Source organism: Pundamilia nyererei, unplaced genomic scaffold (assembly GCF_000239375.1).
Source record: "Pundamilia nyererei isolate P.nyererei 1_Seehausen unplaced genomic scaffold, PunNye1.0 scaffold00547, whole genome shotgun sequence".
Classification (NCBI taxonomy): domain Eukaryota; kingdom Metazoa; phylum Chordata; class Actinopteri; order Cichliformes; family Cichlidae; genus Pundamilia; species Pundamilia nyererei.
In genome coordinates, this window is record NW_005187948.1 from 133469 (window position 1) to 154295 (window position 20827).

A 20827-nucleotide genomic window follows, 5' to 3' on the forward strand; every position below is an offset into this window, starting at 1 on the left:
AATATCCGTTAAAAGCAATATATCAGCGTTGCTATCAACACTACACAGATGCACACCAAGAAAGATGACAGATTTTACAGATGCTAGAACAAATAGCAATAAGCTACTTGTTCCAAACCTATCCCCAAGGTAAAGTCTACTACTAAGGTATAGATGTCTCAACTCAAGCAAGCAAGAGTCGAAATGAAAGTAAAAGAATTACAGAGAAAGAGAGACACCTCTCCCATGTTTGTTTCTTAGCTTAAGATAAACTGGAGAAGCAGTGACATCAAAAACTCACTAGCATAATATATTTCATGTGATTCATTTCCTGTGTACTTCCAATTTTCTGTAAAGACAAGATAATGAAACGAATCATCTACTGACTGAAGCTTTAAATTTAGTGTAAGGAGGAGTGTGGTACACTATATATAATGAAAAGTAACAGTCCCTTTAAAATCTAACAAAACAACAGTAAATAAATAATAACATAGTGCTAAATACACCCAAACCAATGGAGTGGCTGTGTTTAATGAGTTGAGTTACATTTCACTGAGCACAGCTGTATGCCTTTTGCTTTAAAGTCACCTTATAGTTGTTGCTTTCAATGTTTAGCTCTCCCTCCAGTGCAGAAATAACTCTATTGGATAAAATTGGGAGGTTAAATAAAAAGAAAGAAGAAAAAAAAAGAAAGCAAAATCACAACAACAACAAAACACCATGTGCTGCAAGGTCAGAGCGAGTCCCCCTCCCACGTAGGCAGGAAGTGTCAAGCACAAATTGTCTGTGGGCGCTGCCCATCAGCAACAGGAAGAACAAAGTGCAAACCAGCAATGACGCCACACTCCTCACATCATAGGATGATGGATTATTTTATTTGAACACCTTGGAGACGGTACAGCCACCCTGAACTTTCTATTTCACTTCACAATGGTGGCAACAATGCTAGCCTAAAATTAAGAGCTGTTTCCATACTGTTCAAAAAAGGAGTAGGATCCTGTAATTACTTTTAAAGTATACATTTAGTGGGCTTTTAATCTTCTAAATTGTCATTATAAGGCAAATTTTAGATGAGCTCTGTATCTTTCCACTTCTCCTGCCACACTAAGGACATCTCGACAGACCAAAAATCCATTGACCCAACCATAAAAACAGCAAGGGTTCATTTTCACAGCAAATATCTACTCGCAGAGCATCCTGGTAATAGCCAAGTGAAAACACTCCAGACAGCTTCAGTCAAAGGTAATCCATCATACGCTGAATAAATCTTGTATCACGTGCAGCACATTTCCTGGCTACATTTCCTACTTTAAAACAGAAAAGTGTGCAGGGTGGATTTTCTTTAATGTGAATGTATTCACACTTGGCAACCATTTAGATGCACATCAGCAAAATATACTGTACTAGATGTATGGCTATGAAGATAACTCATAGCACCCACAGGCACAAAAACACACCCACACTTGCTGGCATCCCACAGTATAGCAGGACAACACTGTTTTGTTGAGTGTATATAGAGTCTAATTATATTGTGAGCAGTGGCGATAAATCACTGGAGTCTTAATCAAAGCACTAGAACAGAGAGAGTCATCAATCACCTACAACAGCACAACACAACATCAGCCTGAAGCCTCTCCTTGTCTTCTTGGCTGGCAGCCCTGCTTTGCGCCTAACTAGGGCCATATCGCTGTGACACATTATCATTAGCACAATCAACTCTACTTTGGATGTCCTGACAGAAAGCAATCAGATGGCAAATGGATATGAGATATATGGAGCTATAAAGCTGACAAACTCTGATTCCCATGTCACTGCATGCAGAGGAGAAAGCAAAAGATCTCTTTCCCTGTTTTCCGGGGAGTGCACGCAGCTCCTCTGAGGTTCTTCTTCCGAGCAAGGTGTCATTGTTTTGATAGCCTGCCACGATCTAGTGAAGGCCTGCTTAATTCTGATCTCTTCGGTCTTTGCATGAACCTTAACTGCAGTTGGCTGTGATGGATCGCCAAGAGTAGGGTCACCTCAAAAGCACAGTAGTGACATTCAAAATGTCCCAGCTTAAGGTGGGGGAGTGACAGATGGCATTTCAATGGAATCTATAAAAATGTGTCAGCACCAGAAGATTTTGACTTTGCCCTACTTTTCAACTAGTGTACATCTAAAATAACAATACAGGGAAAGCCAACAGAGCTGACACTGCTGCAGTCTGGAGCATACCTAACACCTTAATAAAGTGCCCAGGAGCAAGAGTGTGATTGAGACCCACGGCAATGGGTTTCAGTCATAACCAAACTGGTTTTCAAGTGTCTTCTGGGATTGTATTTCCTTTTTTTTGATGAAATGTTATCACATCATTCTGCTGTTTAACATGAGAGCATGTCCGAGGTTAAATGAAAGAGGACAAGGCGGATAGCACAAATCGAGAGAGAGAGAAGGGCTGAGATGGTGGGCAGTCAGCTATGAAGGACATGGTCACAGCAGTTATTTTTAGTAATCAGTTTTCAGAGGCTGTCATTCGGAACACCTCATTAAAAATCAGTTTGTTAAAAAACCCTCCAAAAAACACCACCACATTCAAATCAAAGAAACTCTGAGGCTCGTGTCCTGCGCACATATGAGCACACACCCCAGCATCAAATGTTATGAGCTCATAAGGTTATCAGCTATCAGCGCATACATTAGCAGACTGCTGGTGACCTCTGTAGGAGACACCTTTTCCACATTTGCCTTAATTTTAGAGGCGGTGTAGACAGGTGGATTAATTATGTCCACAAACCCACAGGCACCACTCTTAAAATGCAAAGAGGCCAATCCAAGGTTTATTAATCATTCGATAATAAGAGATTCATTAACACGATTTGGATACATTAAATCAGATGCTTAAGGTAGATGCCCTTAAGTAACATAATACCAAGATTTAAATTTCCTGTCTCATCACTGCAGAGTGGAAAACAACGCAAAGCAACAAATTAATTACTTTTTATGTAGGGTAGTAGAAATGCAGAAGAAAGGGTGCTGTATATTTTAGGACTTTATTCTCATTCAGTTACTTTGCATCCACTGCGGACGATAAGATTAATTCATCAGATAGTTTTATCCCATTCGAGCAGGCCATTTCGCTCTTTAATGCTCATTAACTGGTTTTATAGATGATTGCTAGTTGCGGGGCTAAAGCACATAAACCGGAGCAATTATCAGGTAATTACTAGTATAGACTTTATTTAACTCTCAGTGCCATTGTTAAACTCCAGTGCCCCACGGTGATTTAGAAAAGTTACACTAAGATTGCATGAAAAGTATCAGCATTCGAACAACTGTGCTAAATACGATCGCTAAAAATTGATTTCAGTGATATACAGCGACGAGAGTCTAAAGTAAGTGTGCACAAATATACTTCTTTAATCATTTGGCACTAACAAAAATAACTTGTTTTATAAATGAATGAAAAAAAGATTCATACTGGATACTTCACTGTGGTCCAGTGTTATAAAAGCTTTAAATCATTATCCTGTTAAGCGATAGAGCCCTCTAGCTGTATGTTTCTCCCTATATGTGTCTCAATAATCTCCTAATTTTATCCTGCAAGGTGCCCTATGGCACACACAGCAAAGCATCCCCATAAGACAACTGAGCCGCCTCATAGATCACAGAGGGCAGGGCGTGATGCTCCTTAAAAGCTTAATTCTCTCCTGTGAACATGATGACACTTACTTTTTGTTTCTTCTGTTTGAAAAGCAGCTGCTCAGTAAGGATTATAGAAAAGTAGAGTTTTTGTAATGTCTCCCTTTCAAAAGTGGGCTTTTCCTGTTGTATTCAGAAAGGGGCGCACAGTACAGTCAGGGTGTTTTGATCTTGGAGGTCAAGTAGTGTATGTTTTGAAGTTTTTGTTGTATTTTTTTCCTGTGTCAAATAGGCTACAGCCACATCTAAGGAGTTTAAATATGGTCCCATAAACTTCAATGTCATACAGAGATCAGATGTTAGCAGAAGAAATTGCAGCCTTTACCAAGACCATGCATGGCAATTATTTTCTTCCTTTTCTCTTGTTTTGTTTCTTGTCTCTGTTCACTCTGGTGAACACAAGAGCATAAACATTTTTTAAATTTTAAATAGCCTGAACGACACAACACAAGATTGAGAATCCCTGTATTACAAAGCAAAGGCAATAACCTGTGTGAAATGTCACATTTCACGACATATTTGTGGAATACCCATAAGCATTTAATGCTAACAGTTTTTTTTTGTTTCCTTGCATGCCCAGTTGACAATATGATAGTGTTTAGCACAGATGTTTTAATTTCAACACTTATCAGGATGAACTGAGGACCACTTCAGTAAGGTATACGGTGTAAGGGTACTGTATTGAACCAATATGGACAGTATTGATACCAGTACTGGCATTGGTTTCAAATCGATGCTAGGTGATAGGATCGATACTTTGTTTTTATCAGTATGTATTATAAATGAATGAATGATGTCAAATAATTTTTTTGGAGGGGGGTGAAAATATATAAACATGCACTATTAAAAACGTCTGAATCGTTTTGTGTTGACTGTCACATCTATTTTATTTATAGCCTATTGCACATGTAAACAACAGATGATGAAAGCTTGAAAAGCTGAAAGGTGTGTTTTGTTACATTTACTAATTATTGTGAACAGTAAAAACATTACAGTGGTTGATGGTCATTAAAATGTGTTCAGAATTTGAAAATGAATAATTCATCTCATAAATCATGGCACACTGCCCCCCGACCCGCTCTACTTAAGCAGCGGTATTGCAAACACTGGCCCTTGATTTACTTGGTACTGGATCAATACTAAAATGTGCAGTATTGCCCAGCAATACAAGTTTGCGCTTGAAAACTGGTGACTTTTAAAGCCGTAAGGTAAATGCTACCATCTGTTGGAACTTCGATGTAATTTCCGCCTTTATGACCGACTGTTGACAATGCAACCTTCATGATAATGGGAATATTGAAATTCCACCTAAATAATAAAATTACAACTAATTTAGCTTATATAGATTATATGCTCTACAGCCTCTAGCTGCGGGACACATTAATTCTAAAACTGTAAACCAGAACATTGTCAACAGAGACTTTTATCCGACAGTAACGCTATTGTTGGCTGAAAGATTTCTTGTTTACTACTGCTAAATTGGACATTTGAAGTTACTCAAAGATGGCGGAGACGGACGAGCCGTAAGTAGCTGCCGAAGAAACAAGCAAGAAACCCCGAAAGATGCTTTCAAGTCACCTTAATCTGCGAAAGCACAGCATGAATCAACCTTCTTTTATTCTCTCTTTTTAGGGAGAAGAAAAGAAGGAGAGTAGTGGAGCTGACTGAGAAGTTAGTGATCAATTGGTAGAACTGGCGCAAGGTTTGAGGTTAACATTAGGAGGAAGGTTAACATTAGCTAGACGAAGAGCTAAGCTAATGCTGGTTGTAAATGAAACTTGTGAGTAGCTAGTTGACAGAAATATCCTGCCTAGTTGACAGTGAATAACTAACACGTCTGTATAGTGAATTAGTAGTGGTATTATTAATCTCTGTGCGAAGTCTGAGGTCTGTTGTACCTCCTCACTGTTGACATGTTAGCTATTCACCTAGCTTAGCTGCCGGCAGGCTGGGAGCTATTCAGGCAAGAGATATTACCCAAAATTCAGTGGGTCAGAAACGCCCACCCGTGAGACAGGCAGTTTTACTAAGATGTTTAAAGGGGACAAATTATGCTCACTTCCAACTCTTTGCTGACTCTTTTTAATCTTGGACTCTTTTCAAGAAGTTCATATTTTTTTCATCTTATATTGGACCTTGGTGTAGCCCAGGCATTCTGTCCAAAGCCCTATAATCACTTTCAGCTAGCGCCCTTTAAGGGAGCTTTCATCTGATTGGCTGCTCTTCATAACTAGAAAGTTTTAACTTGAGGTCGGTGGGGCTTTTGTGGTCACGGCCAAAGTTGTGTGCCTGAGATGACCATATAAGTAGAAACAAGCTTTTGAAACTGAAAGCTTTTGGCTCAAAGATTTGGCCATGTTTAATGTGAGCATCCGCTGTTGCAACAACTATGAAACTGCATAATAGAGCCGCTTTAAAAGAGTCATATATGTGAGAGAACCGAGGTTGATGTAGAGTAGAGTAGACATTAAAACATAAGTTAATGATGCCTACTTAGTTTCTTAAAAGTCATTTAATTTTCTGCTGTAAGTAGTGCTCTTCCTGTTAACTTTAATCACAACATTGAGCATGGGATTTGGTTCTTTTCCATGCTGTACAATTTAAGTAGCGATAAACATTTTTATGTTATCGGGCCATATGTTTCCATGCATGCACTATTTAACATTTTTGTCAGAGATACTGTTGATAATGCATCCTAAACATGAATGTCATCCTTAGGATGTTGGTGGATGGAGACACTGGAAGCACCTCTGACTGGGATGACCGTTGGAACCATATCAAGAAGTTTTTGGAAAGATCAGGTCCATTCATGCATCCTGACTTTGAACCCAGCACAGAGGTAATATTTGCAGTGAGGAATCTGATACAGATATGTCATTTTTTTCTGTCCTGTGGCATATTTGATATCTCTGATATGAAATGTATTCTCCTATTTTAGTCCTTGCAGTTTATGTTAGAAACCTGCAAAATCTTGGTCATTGGTGCTGGTGGTTTGGGATGCGAGCTGCTAAAAAACCTGGTATTATTATTATTATCATTATTATTATTATTATCATTTAAATGGTATAATTATAATTTCAGTGAATAGTTCGTATTTAATTTTCATCTTTTTGTTCATCTTGTGGCTCAGGCCTTATCAGGCTTTCGCAACATTCATGTTGTTGACATGGACACCATTGATGTTTCCAACCTAAATCGACAGTTCCTCTTCAGGTGAGTAGAATCAGTCAGTTCTGTGTAAAGGCTGATCCTTACTGTGTTACATTTTATCTTTGATTTTCATGTGTCTGTAATTTTCACTAGAGCTAAAGATGTAGGTCGGCCCAAGGCGGATGTTGCTGCTGACTTTATAAACAGCCGTGTGCCTGGATGCTGTGTAATCCCGTATCCTTTTGATTGAGCAACTATTCTGAGAGTTCAAATGCTTTATCACGTGCACATGGCTAAAATTTTAACGTACAGTCATTGTGGACAAAATGTGAAAAATGTTCAGATATTACAGTTTAAGAATGCAAAGACACTATACTACTTTTCTGTGATGCGAACAATATGAAGTGAATATTGTGTTAAAACCCAAACCTTTCCTGAATGTTTTGTGCAGCTATTTTAAAAAGATTCAAGACTTAGATGAAACATTCTACAGACGTAAGTATCAACAGGGCAATCCATTACTGGCTTTTGTAATGTCTGAATGGATTTGCTCACTTGAGATTAATTTTGTTTCACATTAAATATCTCACTGCAGTTTAATTTATTTTTTTAAGTGTGTGCAACTTACTCTAAATGAAAAGCCATTGCACCCCTTAATAGAATAGAGAAACATACTTCACATGTCCACTTTCCTGTGATGTAAACCAGCTTCTTAATGATCTCACTTGCCATTAGCAATTTACATGTTAGCTATAGTTACTTGAAAAAGAAAGTTTTCACAGGACCCCACGAAATCCTATAAAAGTCCTTTGTGATATTCTTAAAAACCCAAGGGCTACAGCAATGTTCCCTCTAATTTTTCATGTGTCTGAGCGAACACACAAACTCCCTGAGCGGTCCCTTGGACCACTGTGAGCAACATTAGACGTGTGCACTGTGGTCACGCCAGCATCAAATCCATCCAAGTTACATGGTTTATTAAAATAATCAAATTACAGCATTTATGTTAGACTACTTTTAATTAACCGCTTTAGCCCACTTACAATGACAAATTAAAAAAAAGTCTTGTTCATGACCTGTGCAGCATGTTAACACTATTGGAACTAAAAATAACTTGATCTCCAATTATGAAAACAAAACGTTCTTCTTTTTTTTTTTTCTTCTTTTTTTTTATAAAGCTCTGACTTGTATTATGAGTATGAGTCTGTGGTCTGGGAGAGAGTCCTGTAACTCTGTCTGTAGAATACAGTACATAATGACCAATGTTGTGCAATTAATTATATAGTTACTTCTTTAAAAAAGTAACTGAGTTTTGCAAACAAAGTTTTTTTACAGCTGTTTACCTAAAAATGCAGCCAGGGTGTTTTTGTTTTTTAAAAATAAACATTTCAAACTATTTACAGCAGCGGTCCCCAACCCCCGGGCATCGGCCGGTACCGGTCCGTGAGTCGTTTGGACCGGGCCGCAAGAGTTGAGGCTCAGGTGTGAAATGTATGGTTTTCAGGATTTTTATCGGTTTTTAGCGTTATTTTGTTATCGTTTTTATCGTTAACTCGGTTTTCCTGGGTCTTTTCACGTGTGTTATGAATAAATCTTCTTTTTTTCGGTACCGGTACTATTTTTATTTTGTTGTATTTATCCACGACACTTTAAAGGCTGGTCCGTGAAAATATTGTGGGGCATGAACCGGTCCGTGGCGCGAAAAAGGTTGGGGACCGCTGATTTACAGAACAATCAGCTGTTCTGCATCAAATTTGATGCCACACAAATTATTTGTGCCACTCCAAAAAATAATTTCTGTCCACTATGAGATAAAGGAGAACAACAGCCTGATACCTGCAGGCCTGACAACAGGAGATGTATCACTCCTGTAACACCTGTAACATTCAGCAGTCGCCTCATTGTTCTGACACACACAACAAAACTATTGACTACTTATCATGTATCTTATATATGTACAATATAAGAGTGTATGCATATTACTGAATGTGTATACTAATATGTATATCTACTTGTGTATATATGTGTGTGTGTGTGTGTGTGTATACATATTTTAAAAATTAAATAGAGTAAACGATAAAATAAAATATATAAAATATACAGAGGTCATTAGTTGGATATTGTGCAAAACAGTGGCATTACTGTACAGTATGGAGTGCATAATGTTGAAGTTCCAGTAGTGAAGCTGAGGTGTCTATGAAGTGTTCAGCAGTCTGATGGCCTGGTGGAAGAAGCTGTCTCTCAGTCTGCTGGTTCGGGACCGGATGCTGCAGAACCTCCTTCCTGATGGAAGAAGTCTGAACAGTTTATGACTGGGGTGACTGGAGTCCTTGATGATCCTCCCCGCTTTCCTCAGGCACCGCTTCCTGTAGATGTCTTGGAGGGAGGGAAGCTCACCTCCAATTATCCGTTCAGAGCACCGCACTACTCGCTGGAGAGCTTTGCGGTTGTAAGCGGTGCTGTTGCCATACCAGGTGGTGATGCATCCAGTGAGGATGCTCTCAGTGGCACAGCGATAGAAGGTCCTGAGGATGCGGGGGCTCATGCCGAATCTTTTCAGTCTCCTGAGAAAGAAGAGGCGCTGCTGCGCCTTCTTCACTGTTTTGTTTGTGTGTACTGACCACGTAAGATCCTCAGCCAGATGTACACCAAGGAACCGGAAGCTGCTCACTCTCTCCACAGCAGCGCTGTTGATGGTGATGGGGGTGTGTACTTCTCTGCACCTCCGGAAGTCCACTATCAACTCCTTTGTCTTTGTTACGTTGAGGGTGAGATGGTTGTCTTGACACCAGTGGGTCAGGGCGCTGACCTCTTCCCTGTAGGCCGTCTCATTACCTTTGGTGATAAGACCCACCACTGTAGTGTCGTCCGCAAACTTCACAATGATGTTGGAGCTGTTAGTGGCTGTGCAGTCGTAGGTGTAGAGTGAGTACAGGAGAGGGCTCAGTACACACCCCTGTGGAGCACCAGTGTGACAGGGGATGAGGTGAAATGCCCAGTCTGACCACTTGGCGTCTGTCAGACAGGAAGTTAAGGATCCAGTTGCAGAGGGAGCTGCTCAGTCCTAGATCCTGCAGTTTCCTGTCCAGCTTCGAGGGAACGATGGTATTGAATGCTGAGCTGTAATCTACAAACAGCATTCTCACACACGTGTCTCTCTTCTCCAGGTGTGACAGGGCAGTATGTAGTGTCAGGGCTATGGCATCATCAGTGGACCTGTTGTGGCGGTATGCAAATTGTAGAGGGTCCAGTGAGTCGGGTAGTGCAGAGTAGTTAGTTTTTCACAGAACTCTATAGAATCCATAAACTTGATACACCACTTTTTGATACCTCCACTTTTTTGACATTTTCTTCACAAAATTTGAATTAAAAAACCCAATTAGATTAGAAAACATAGAAAATTGGATTTGACTTTGTCCCTCTTTCTATCTTTACCTAGAATTCCATATAATTGTGTGTGGATTGGACTCTATTGTGGCGAGGAGGTGGATGAATGGTATGCTGGTAAGTTAAATCTCTTTATTGTGATCTTTAACATGATCTGTTTAGCTTTGCACAGTTGAAAAATGACTGGATTTCTATCTGTAAGATAATGCTAGCTAAAAGGAACATATTCTAAATGTAAACTCCGTGTTTCTGTTTTTTTTGTAGCTATCTTTGCTGGTGTATGAAGATGGTGTCTTAGATCCATCATCCATCATCCCTCTGATTGATGGTGGGACTGAAGGCTTTAAAGGCAATGCCAGAGTCATTTTCCCTGGCATGACAGCCTGCATTGACTGCACCCTTGAGCTTTACCCTCCCCAGGTAAGGTAGCAGATGTTTGTCTAAAATAATGATCATAGCCATGAGTTAATTATCTTTCAGAACCAGATCCTAGTCAGTTTTTCAGTGCTAAACCCAATCTGTGTCTGTAGATCAACTTCCCCATGTGTACAATAGCCTCAATGCCTCGTCTGCCAGAACATTGCATTGAGTACGTGCGAATATTACTATGGCCAAAAGAGATGCCCTTTGGAGGTAGGAAGTCATACCATATTACCGGTATTATTATTATTTTTTTCAATAATAATTACAATTATGAGGTAGTCAAACCTTTGAACAGAAAGTATGTTTCAATTTTTGTTTATTTTATTATTATTTTTTGTTTGTTTTGATGTGGATTAGATGACGTGTCTCTGGATGGAGATGACCCAGAACACATCCAGTGGGTGTACCAGAAATCTCTGGAGAGGGCAGCAGAGTTCAGCATAACAGGAGTCACATATAGACTAACACAGGGTGAGCTTGCATAAATAGCATTTCTGTGGCCATGAGGTGACTGTTACTTTTCTAGCTACTCCTGTGGAAGATGAGCCAAGTAATATAAAACACAGCAAGTTGATGGTGCTTTCAAACTCTTATCTTATTTTTTGTGTCAGTAAAAAATTAAAACACTCCCTAAAGTTCATTCAGATCAGATGATTTGTACAGCTTTTCTTTCTTTTGCCCAAACGGCATTTTCCTCTTTGTTTTCTTTCATGATTAGAGATATAAAAAACTAATTGGCTTTAAATGTTTCAGGGGTTGTTAAGAGGATAATCCCTGCTGTAGCATCCACAAATGCTGCCATTGCTGGTAAGTAGCTAACACTGAATAAATGTAAGACCTGTGGACGTGATTCCTCTATGAACGATTATAAAAGTTAATCATTCACTCGTAGTGCTCTGTAAATAGCATTCGTTTTTTCTCTGCTTTATTCGATGCAGCTGCTTGTGCAACTGAGGTTTTCAAAATAGCATCAAGGTGAGTTTGCAGGTTGTTTGCCACATGTCAAAATGTGTTTAAAAACTGAATGCATATTTCACAGTTTCTAATAACATTGCTATTACCTTTTTGCATGCAGTGCATATTTACCTCTGAATAATTACATGGTCTTCAATGATGTTGACGGCCTGTACACCTACACCTTTGAAGCCGAAAGGAAGGTTTGTGTCTGACTCGCATCTGTTAGTTCATGACAGACTTGCCTGTTTGGATAATGCGTGCATGTTTGTGGTTATTACTCTTATTACAGGAAAACTGTTCAGCTTGCAGCCAAGTACCTTCGGACCTACACTTTTCGCCATCTTCCAAACTCCAGGAGGTGTTGGACTACCTGACCGAGAGCACCTCCCTGTACGTTTACCTCACTTACTGTGAAGCCCTAATATTAGTTCCCACCTTGTTTGTATCACACTACCAGCTATATTCAATTTACTTTATGTTGCAATGCCTCCAACAACCAAATACAATGGATTTTTTTCAGACAAATGAAATCACCTGCCATAACAACAACGATGGATGGAAAGAATAAGACTTTATATTTACAGGTAATTAACCTCCCATTTAGTACAGTTTTGTATTCTAGTTCAATCTTTGAGCAATTTGAGGTGTTTTCTGGAGAAGTTCAAGTTTTGGTTGTAGCTGAAGTATTTTGTTTTACAGTCGGTTGCTTCCATTGAACAGAGGACGCGGCCAAATCTGGCCAAAACCCTGAAGGGTGTGTTGGTTTATTTACTGAAAATGTTTCCACATTGGTCAGATGAGTTCACTGTGAATGTGCTGACTCACTTATGTTATGAACATGTTTTCCAGAGCTGGGGCTGGCTGACGGACAAGAGCTGGCTGTAGCTGATGTCACCACACCTCAGACTGTGTTGTTCAAACTCTGCTTTACCTCATGAGACAGAATCAAGCACCTCTGCAACTCATCTAAAAGCTACAACAGTTTACTGCTTATTCAGTCAAAATGTCAACCATTATAACCTATTTAACTGTTCCAGTACAAGTATTGACTAAAGTTAACATTTTCCACTGAAAAGCCAAATCTTAGTTCAAACTTGGTTATGTTTTGGTGAATAATTGATGTCAGATTTCTGCATTAATATTTTGCTGGAGCCTATAGCATGTTCTGTGCAATGACAGATGCAAGGGTTATTGTTTTAAGATTACTTTGTACTTGTTTTACAAATGAATATTTATTTATTTCAACTCATCTTTTAGATGTTTAGCCACGGAAGTGGTAAAACACATCGACAATGATGATGTGTGAACTGGAATAAAATCTTTTTTTTGTTTGTTTTATTAAGTTTGTGTGCACTTAATGTGTGGCAGGAAGAGGAAAGACAAGTGGGGTTTTTTGTGATTTATTAATTAATTATGCAGTAATTCACACATCTATGTTCCTGAGGAAATACATTTTATACATTCATTTTAATATCTTCTATTCATTTAGACATTAAATTTGACTCTTGTTTGATAACTTAAAAGGAAAATGAAAAGAATAATTATAAACAAATATTTGTAAATGAACTATTAATCTATTAAATAAAAATCTTTTTTTTTTTAAAGAAAAACTGATTTTCAAAATCTTGAAAAAAAAAGGAAAATAATGGATTCAAAATTTGAATTGGTAAAACCATATAAAACCACCTTTCCTCCACTTTTTTGATTTAGTGTCCTATTCGTTCTAGGATCAAGGTCAGTCGCTGCCAAAGGTTCTTTAATTCATATTAACATATTTTTAACAGTAGTGATTGCCTTTCACAATTACAAATATAATTCATTGGTATTTTCAGTGGTTCACCAGTTTGACTGTGTGTGTGTGGAGGTAGTCATATTGGAGAGAACACAAATGATCAGTAAGAGCATTATCAGGTACCAGTACCTCTGAAATGGGAACAAAAGTGCTCAAAACACATAAATTCCCTGCTGTGACATTGCTGTAGGGTCAGTGAGTGACTGTTTCAAAAATAAAATAATAATTGGATTTATATAGCACTTTTCAAGGCACTCAAAGCGCTTTACAATGCCACTATTCATTCACTCTCACACACTGGTGGAGGCAAGCTACGGTTGTAGCCACAGCTGCCCTGGGGCAGACTGACAGAAGCGAGGCTGCCATATCGTGCCATCGGCCCCTCTGGCCAACACCAGTAGGGTGACCGGCGACCTTCCGGTTACAAATACGCTTCCCAACCCCCTGAGCCACGGTCGCTCCAATAAAACAATGCTCCCTTAGAATTTTGTAATTCTGATCTCAGTGACTACTATAACTTTATAATGGGACAGCAGCATATCTGCTAGAGATTAAAACTGATCTCAGAGGTTGACCTCAACCCCCTAGAGGTAAGACCACTCTGCTGATAGGGTAGAACTATTGTTACCACACTATAAAAAACAACAACAACAAAAATCCAGTACAAGGTCATAAATGAATGTGAAGGCTTTTTTTTGTATTATTTAGAGTTATTTTTCTGTATTTCTTAACTACTAAAATTAATTGTTGGAGCAAGAACCCCAAAAGAGGGGAGGGGGGCATTTACATTGTAGATTCTCTTTAAAGGCATCAAAATTATGTAATAAACAAAAAAATGTGATATAACCCAAAACATGCTTTGTATTTTAGATTGTTCAGAACAGCCACCTTTTGCTTTGATTACTGCTTTGCACACTCTTGGCATTCTCTCACTGAGCTTCATGAGGCAGTCACCTGAAATGGTTTTCCAATAGTCTTGAAGGAGTGTCAAGGTGCTGAGCACTTGTCAGCCCTTTTGCCTTCACTCTGCTGTCCATCTCATCCCAAACCATCTCAATTGGGTTTAGGTCACGGGACTGTGGAGGCCAGCCCATCTAGCAGAGCACTCCACCACTCTCCTTCTTGGTCAGTTAACCCTTACAGAGCATGGAGGTTGTATTTATATTCCACTACTGTTTTGAAATCTCGCAACTCAAATCTCATCTATATTGTCCTAGTAAGGCTACCAGAGGGGGCGGCCATGGGAGGACTCTTTAGGACAGGCTATGCTACTGAGTAATGCTATAGCCATGTACGCTCCTGCTACGGTTCAATAAAGCAAGTCGTGTTGAAGATACCCCGTGTCTTATTATTTCATATCATGACAGCTACTACACGTCATTAACCTTTCTCTTCTATAACTAATAGGGTGTGGTTTGTCCTGTCTCTGTATGTTTTCCTTTTTCACATCTTGTTCCATTAACAGCCCCAGTTGGACCCAGCAGAAGGCTGCCCCTCCCTGAGCCTGGTTGTGCAGGAGGTTTCTTCCTGTTAAACTGAGGTTTTTCTTCCCTGGTCTTGCTAATTGCTTGCTCACAGGGGATCATTTGATTGTTGGAGTTTTTTCTTGAGAACTGTAGTTGGAAATTATTGGCTATATGTGGTTTATATAAAAAACGGAATAAAATTTAAGTTAATTTGAACATAACTTGTAACTGAACTTCAGTTGTCTAATCCAACAGACATACAGCACGATAAAATAAATAAGATGCTACAAAATCAACCAATATTCAGTTGAGGACTGACTATTTTGAGTCTCCTTTCTGATTCATTTTCTTGATTGTGGATTATAACCTGTTCATTTGACTGATTATACAATTTGCCATGTCTTTACTTGTCCAGGTCTGAATATAACACTGGTGTCAATGTTTTGGTGTGGTAGCATCTCCAGTGATACGATGAAAAAAGAAATACTTCAAAACCAAGAGGAAAAATTGGAGAAGCACTAATGTTAGGGGTTTTGTTACTATCTAAATTCTCCTGTCCTCTTTTTCTGGCATGCTGAAGCGTCCTCCGTCTGACTATGAACCTATACGTAACCAAATGTATCCCGTAGCATGACAGTAAATCTCTTTTCCTAAACTGCAGGGATCAGGCTCAACAAAACCATGCACCTTCTTCCTGTTAGGCGTTAGCTGTGTTAGCTGTGTTAGCTGCTCAATTAAAAGAAAAGAAAATGACAGATAAACCGAAACAAAACAAAGAAAATGTATAAATTCGACTAGATTTGCTTCTATCAAACAGGTGGAGCCTAGGTGTCTAAATCTTCGAAAACCTCTCCTGCAATGTCAACATCTCCACCCAACTCAAAAAGCCATCAACAGCAGTTACTTACTGAGGTCCCCCCTCACATCCAAAATCTACCAGAGGAGCAGGTCAGCAGGCGTTCTATTCATTTTTTTAATCTAATCATTTTTATGTTGTTTATATATAAATGTTAACACAAAAGCTGTTAATGTTTTGTTATATGGTTCCATCTCTAATTAGATCACCTGTATTTGTGGTGCGAAGCCAATTTACACTTGATATTAAACATCTTTGTAATTTTCTTTTTTTGGATGAGGTGGAAACAACTAGAAAATGTGTTATATAGATACACACTGTTGTTGCTCATTTCCTAGAAGTTAGTTAATATTAATGTATGGTTTGCACCACTTAACCAAACTCAAAACCATGACCCCAATCTCTGCTCCAACAGTTCAGATGATCAGCTGGGTATTAAACATGGCAGGTGCTTGATAAATGGATCAGAATCAGGTGTTTTAGAGCAGTTAAGCACCTAAAACCTAAAACAAGCAGTCTCAAATACCAAAGTTTAGAGGCACTACTTTATCAGTATTGCCCTAAGAAAGGTGATTTAACTGCATAGTGTCCCTGAGGCAACAAACCAGAAAATACTGTTTCAGCAAACAAATTACATCAAAATCCACCTTTAAATAACCAAATATTTTTCCTCACATATTCAAGCACATTCACATATTTTTAAATATAGATATTTCCAATTAAATGTGTTATAATGAGATTATTCTTAGCAGGAGTTGGCACTACGTCCTATGTGGATCTGGTTCCCAAAAGGATTGCTCAAGAGCCAGGGTAAACTTCAGAAGCTTAACATATTTACATACAGCCTTTGAATGCCAGGGTTATATCACAAAAAACCCCAATATATATATATATTGTTCATGTTCTTATTTTCAGACCATATTGCAATGTCCTTTCTCTAAAGCTGAATTTTTGGTTTTGGTTTTCCTTCTAAGAAAGTTCTTTGCATCAATCAAACAAACATTTTTGGTTAATAAACACTGATGAAACGAATGACAAATGGTTTCAAAGTCAAACTCTCTTTTACTCCTTATTTTACTCGTATCCTCGGTTAATAAATAAAACACAAAAATAGATTTAAGAGACAGTTTAATAACCAATGATACCGTTTACTGGCTGATAGCTGTCTGTTGTGCTAATATTTACGGAGGGGGAGGGGCACGGACGCGCTTCCTCGCTGGGTTACGGCTCAGACCGGATAATGACGTCACTGTGCTACGTGGAAAAGGAAGCAGCGAGCAAGCTAATGCTAGCATTGCTACAAGTTGTGAGCGACCAAAACAAACGATGACAACCAAGGAAAGTAGCCGTGAAATTTGGGATTAAACGTGAGAATGGTCTGAATTTGCGATGGTTGCAGAGTTCTGGGGATAACTGTATTCCTGCATGACTGACCTTTGGCGTGAAAGCGATTTTGAGGGCCAGCTTGTCAGTTTTCGATCCGAAACTATAGTGCATTGGTACTGTCCATATACACCAAAGGTATGCATTGCTAACTAGCTGTTTGGTAACTTGCTGTCATCAAAGCTTGGAGTGGACAGTCCGTTTTTTGACAGTGCAGATTATTCCCAACCAGTCGGCGTTGATTATATATCTATATGAAAAAATGGAAAAACGGAAAAAATAAACGTATTCTTCTGCTGACGCTGAATTCGCTCTAACATCCGTGTTACAAATCCTGAACTTGGAGTTTGTTTGCTGTCTTGCCTTATAAGCAAAATGAGTTGGTTCAACGCATCTCACCTGTCCAGCTTCGCTAAACAAGCTTTAACATCAGCTCAGAAGTCAATCGACCGAGTTCTGGACATCAAAGAGGAGGACCAGTGGGATGGTACAACTGTAATGCCCCACCACGGTAAGTAATTAATGTAATATAGCGTGTTAACAGCTAATGTTGATGTATGTAAATGATATGCAAATGTAACATTAGAAGCTAAAGCTATCGAAAGACTTGACATTAATAATCTTTCTCAGCAGATGTCACATTACCTGGAAAGCTTTCATTAAGTGGAGGCTGGGGGCTGACACAGTGGGAAGCACCCACCGAGGAAAAGACCATCACACCACCCCCTTCATCAGAAGCCATCACTACTCCCGTCACTCGTACTGTTGTGGATGAATCCGAAAATTTTTTCAGTGCCTTTTTGTTACCTGGAGATTCACAGGCTGTCACCAAAACTCAGGTTGTGTCAGTACCCCCTACTAAGTCTCAAAGGCAGCCTCAAGAGAAAGAAAAGCAAATCAAAGAGGCTGTTGTCCAAAAAGATGTGGAGAGTCAAATGTCATTCGTGGTTGAGGGTCCTCAATCTGGACCTGCTGATAAGATCCATGAGAGTCAGAAAGCTGCTGAGATCCAGGTGGTGGAGATCAAGCCCTCACCAGCAGACACTGTCCTCCTGCAGCCAGTTTCTCCTGTTTCCTCTTCCAGTGATCTTCCTTGTGACTCTGACAGTAAAGCAAGCAGTGTGAAAACAGATGCTGACTCAGTAGTTTCTGTTGACTCAAAAGCAGAGCAGTCACACACTTCAATAGAACACCAACCAGAGAAGGATACCACAGATTCCCCTCAACCTAAGAGTGCTGCCCCTTCTGATCCGTCACCTCCCGTATCCACTAAGGAAGTACTCCTAGAGCATAAAGACTCAAAGACAGAGGATCGTCAGAATGATACACCCTCTCCTCCAGTTAGTGCTTTCTCCTCAGGAACCTCAACCACCAGTGACATTGAAGTGCTTGACCATGAGAGTGTGCTGAGCGAGAGCTCAGCCAGCTCTAGACAAGAAACCGGTGAAGGAAAGACTGGCCTTCACCTAATGCAGGGCTCCTTCCAGCTTCTCACTGCCTCCACATGTGGAGATTTTCCTAGACTAGAAGACTACCCAAAACTCACAGAGAGCTGTGGTTCCTCCTCAGATGCATTTGAGCGTATTGATTCCTTTAGCGTGCAGTCACTGGATAGCCGGAGCGTCAGTGAGGTCAACTCGGATGACGAAATCCCTGGCAGTCGGACTCTAGCATCCGTCACTGCGGGTCCTGCCCCTTTAACAGTGCAACAAGCTGAATGTCAAAAGCAGGAAGGTGGAGAGGCAGCAAAGGTAGATGAGAAGGAAGAAGATGACGAGGAGGGATTCACTGAAACAATGCGGGAGCAGTCGCTGGATGAGATGGAGGAAAGCGGACGAAGTGCGACACCTGTGAATAGCGAGCAGCCCGAAGACTTGACAGAGCAGGAGGCTAATCTCACACTGTCTGATGCCACCGCTGCAGCTGAAGAACAGATCACTCCACCAATCACTGCAGAAATGAAAAGTGCCTCAACTGTCCAGATACTGGAGCTTCAAAAGGTAACCAAATGCTGTCTGCATCTGGTCCTGTCATTTGAAAAGATTGTTTATGCAATGCACATACTGCCAGATCTAGTTGGAAAAAGTCCACATTGCTTCTAAAATCCATTGAATACAACCTGCAAAATGGTTACTGCTCAAAGAAGGGTAGGTTTTTATCTGTAACTGAAAAGTAATGTATAACTGATGAAGTCGCAAATGAGTCACATTTAAAAATAATAAATTTACAAAAAACATTTTTAGCATAGTTTTTCTCCTCCATATGCAAGAAAGGGAGAAATTGCTTTGTTAGATTGTCATGTCACAGCATCACGACAGCTTGTGAACTGTACAGCGCTTGATCTTCAGCGCATTTAGTGTGACTTTAGGTACTTTGTTTTTTCTGTTTAAGATTATTTTAAAGCTTCTTTTTAATCAGCAATTTTGTTGAATATTTGCTTAAGAAAGGACTAAATCGTTTACTTGGTTGTATCAAAAGTAGTCATGGATTTATTTTCAGTGAATTGAGTAACAGTGCTTATAATCTAAGTAATGTTTCTCTTTATCCATAAATATGTATTTACCTGACAAATTGGAATCTTTATTGATAAACTTTAAGAATTTCGCTTCTTGTTAAACAGAACCAAATGATTTCTTTTGCGACATTTTTAGAATCTTCTGTAAATACAGAGCATGTTGTGGTCACGTTATAGGTTATTGATGAGCTATCAGGGCGCCTTGAGAAGAGAGAGTCTCAGCTGCTGGCAGTTAGCAAAGACAAGGCCACACTGGAGGAGGAGTGTGACAATCTGAAAGAGTGAGTATGAGGCAGACACCTGGTTCACAAAGGAAGTGTAAACAGTCTTGCCAGGAGTGCTGGTCTTCCGGATATGTAGGTGAGATGAAATGTCACCAGCATAATGCCACTGTGCAAACACTGAGCAAGCAAGGGGAGAATAAGTCAATCTGATTTAATGAAATGGATTTCTAAATTGGCATGACAGTACTGTAAGAGTCTGCTAAGAATTTCAAATCCTTTACTTAAAAATTAAGTGACTCTGAATTGTCATTACTAATCTACTAGTATGGATTTTTAAACGCTGGCTTGGTCTTGAGGTTGTCTTTCAAAATGAGCTTTTAAACTAATGAGGTCTTTCATCCTCCAGTGAAGTGATAGGTCTGAAGGAGGAGAGCTCCACTGTTCAGTCCCTGAAGGAAGAGTTCACCCAGCGTATAGCAGAGGCAGAAAGGAAGGCTCAGCTGGCCTGCAAAGAGAGAGACATAGCTAAGAAGGTAATGCTAAGAGCTCTTAGTCTGTGACTTGTTAACTTATGATTAACAAAATAAATAAAGTTCTCCAAGGGCTGTGCTGACCTTTCATGTATTTCTCCTACCACAATTACTTCTAGATGGACAATTAAAATTTTACATGTCCAAAATTTTTGTGGCAAAGATTTTATTTTATTCTTTTGGTGCTGTAGGAGATAAAGGGTTTGCGAGAGGAGCTTTCCACAAGACTAAACGCCAGTGATACAATGGAGATCATCAAGGAGAAGGAGGAGCAGATCAGAGGTCTGCTGGAAGAGGGTAAGACTTGTTTACAGAACATGTTTTTTTTCACCGCAACCAACAGATGGCATAATCAACACTTGGTAGGACAGTAGCTCTTACTTGTTAGGTTATTACTGATTAAATGGTAAATGGCCTGTATTTATTTAGCGCTTTACTAGTCCCTAAGGACCCCAAAGCGCTTTACATATCCAGTCACACACACACA

The 20827-nt window shown here is 39.5% G+C and overlaps 2 protein-coding genes across 3 annotated transcripts in view; both read left to right on the forward strand.

The window, feature by feature from the left end:
- The first annotated feature begins 5101 nt into the window (after positions 1 to 5101).
- LOC102207027 (NEDD8-activating enzyme E1 catalytic subunit) lies at positions 5102 to 12916 on the forward strand. 2 transcript variants are annotated; one of them, XM_005754340.1, is made up of 18 exons: positions 5137 to 5180; positions 5290 to 5328; positions 6376 to 6496; positions 6596 to 6676; positions 6788 to 6870; positions 6961 to 7041; positions 7259 to 7302; positions 10247 to 10311; positions 10459 to 10614; positions 10725 to 10827; positions 10975 to 11088; positions 11371 to 11424; positions 11556 to 11592; positions 11693 to 11774; positions 11864 to 11964; positions 12095 to 12158; positions 12274 to 12328; positions 12424 to 12916. In XM_005754340.1, the coding sequence occupies exons 1-18, from the start codon at positions 5161 to 5163 to the stop codon at positions 12510 to 12512; spliced, it is 1389 nt and encodes a 462-aa protein (XP_005754397.1). In that variant the 5' UTR covers positions 5137 to 5160; the 3' UTR covers positions 12513 to 12916. The 2 variants fall into 2 exon arrangements, with proteins under 2 accessions (XP_005754398.1, XP_005754397.1); XM_005754341.1 differs by lacking the exon at positions 5290 to 5328 and having other exon boundaries at positions 5102 to 5180.
- A 4022-nt stretch (positions 12917 to 16938) lies between these two features.
- The window catches only part of tmf1 (TATA element modulatory factor 1), an 11991-nt gene continuing 8102 nt past the window's right edge, over positions 16939 to 20827 (forward strand). The window contains 5 exon segments of the mRNA XM_013907838.1: positions 16939 to 17582; positions 17702 to 19071; positions 19764 to 19867; positions 20217 to 20343; positions 20532 to 20723. Coding sequence (XP_013763292.1) covers positions 17447 to 17582; positions 17702 to 19071; positions 19764 to 19867; positions 20217 to 20343; positions 20532 to 20723 — 1929 coding nt within the window. The 5' untranslated portion in view covers positions 16939 to 17446.

Coding starts and splice junctions, on each gene's coding strand:
- LOC102207027 (XM_005754340.1), top strand. CDS start 5,161: ATGGCGGAGACGGACGAGCC. Junction 5,181..5,289: donor ATGGCGGAGACGGACGAGCC/GTAAGTAGCTGC, acceptor CTCTCTTTTTAG/GGAGAAGAAAAGAAGGAGAG. Junction 10,312..10,458: donor GGTGGATGAATGGTATGCTG/GTAAGTTAAATC, acceptor TTTTTTTTGTAG/CTATCTTTGCTGGTGTATGA.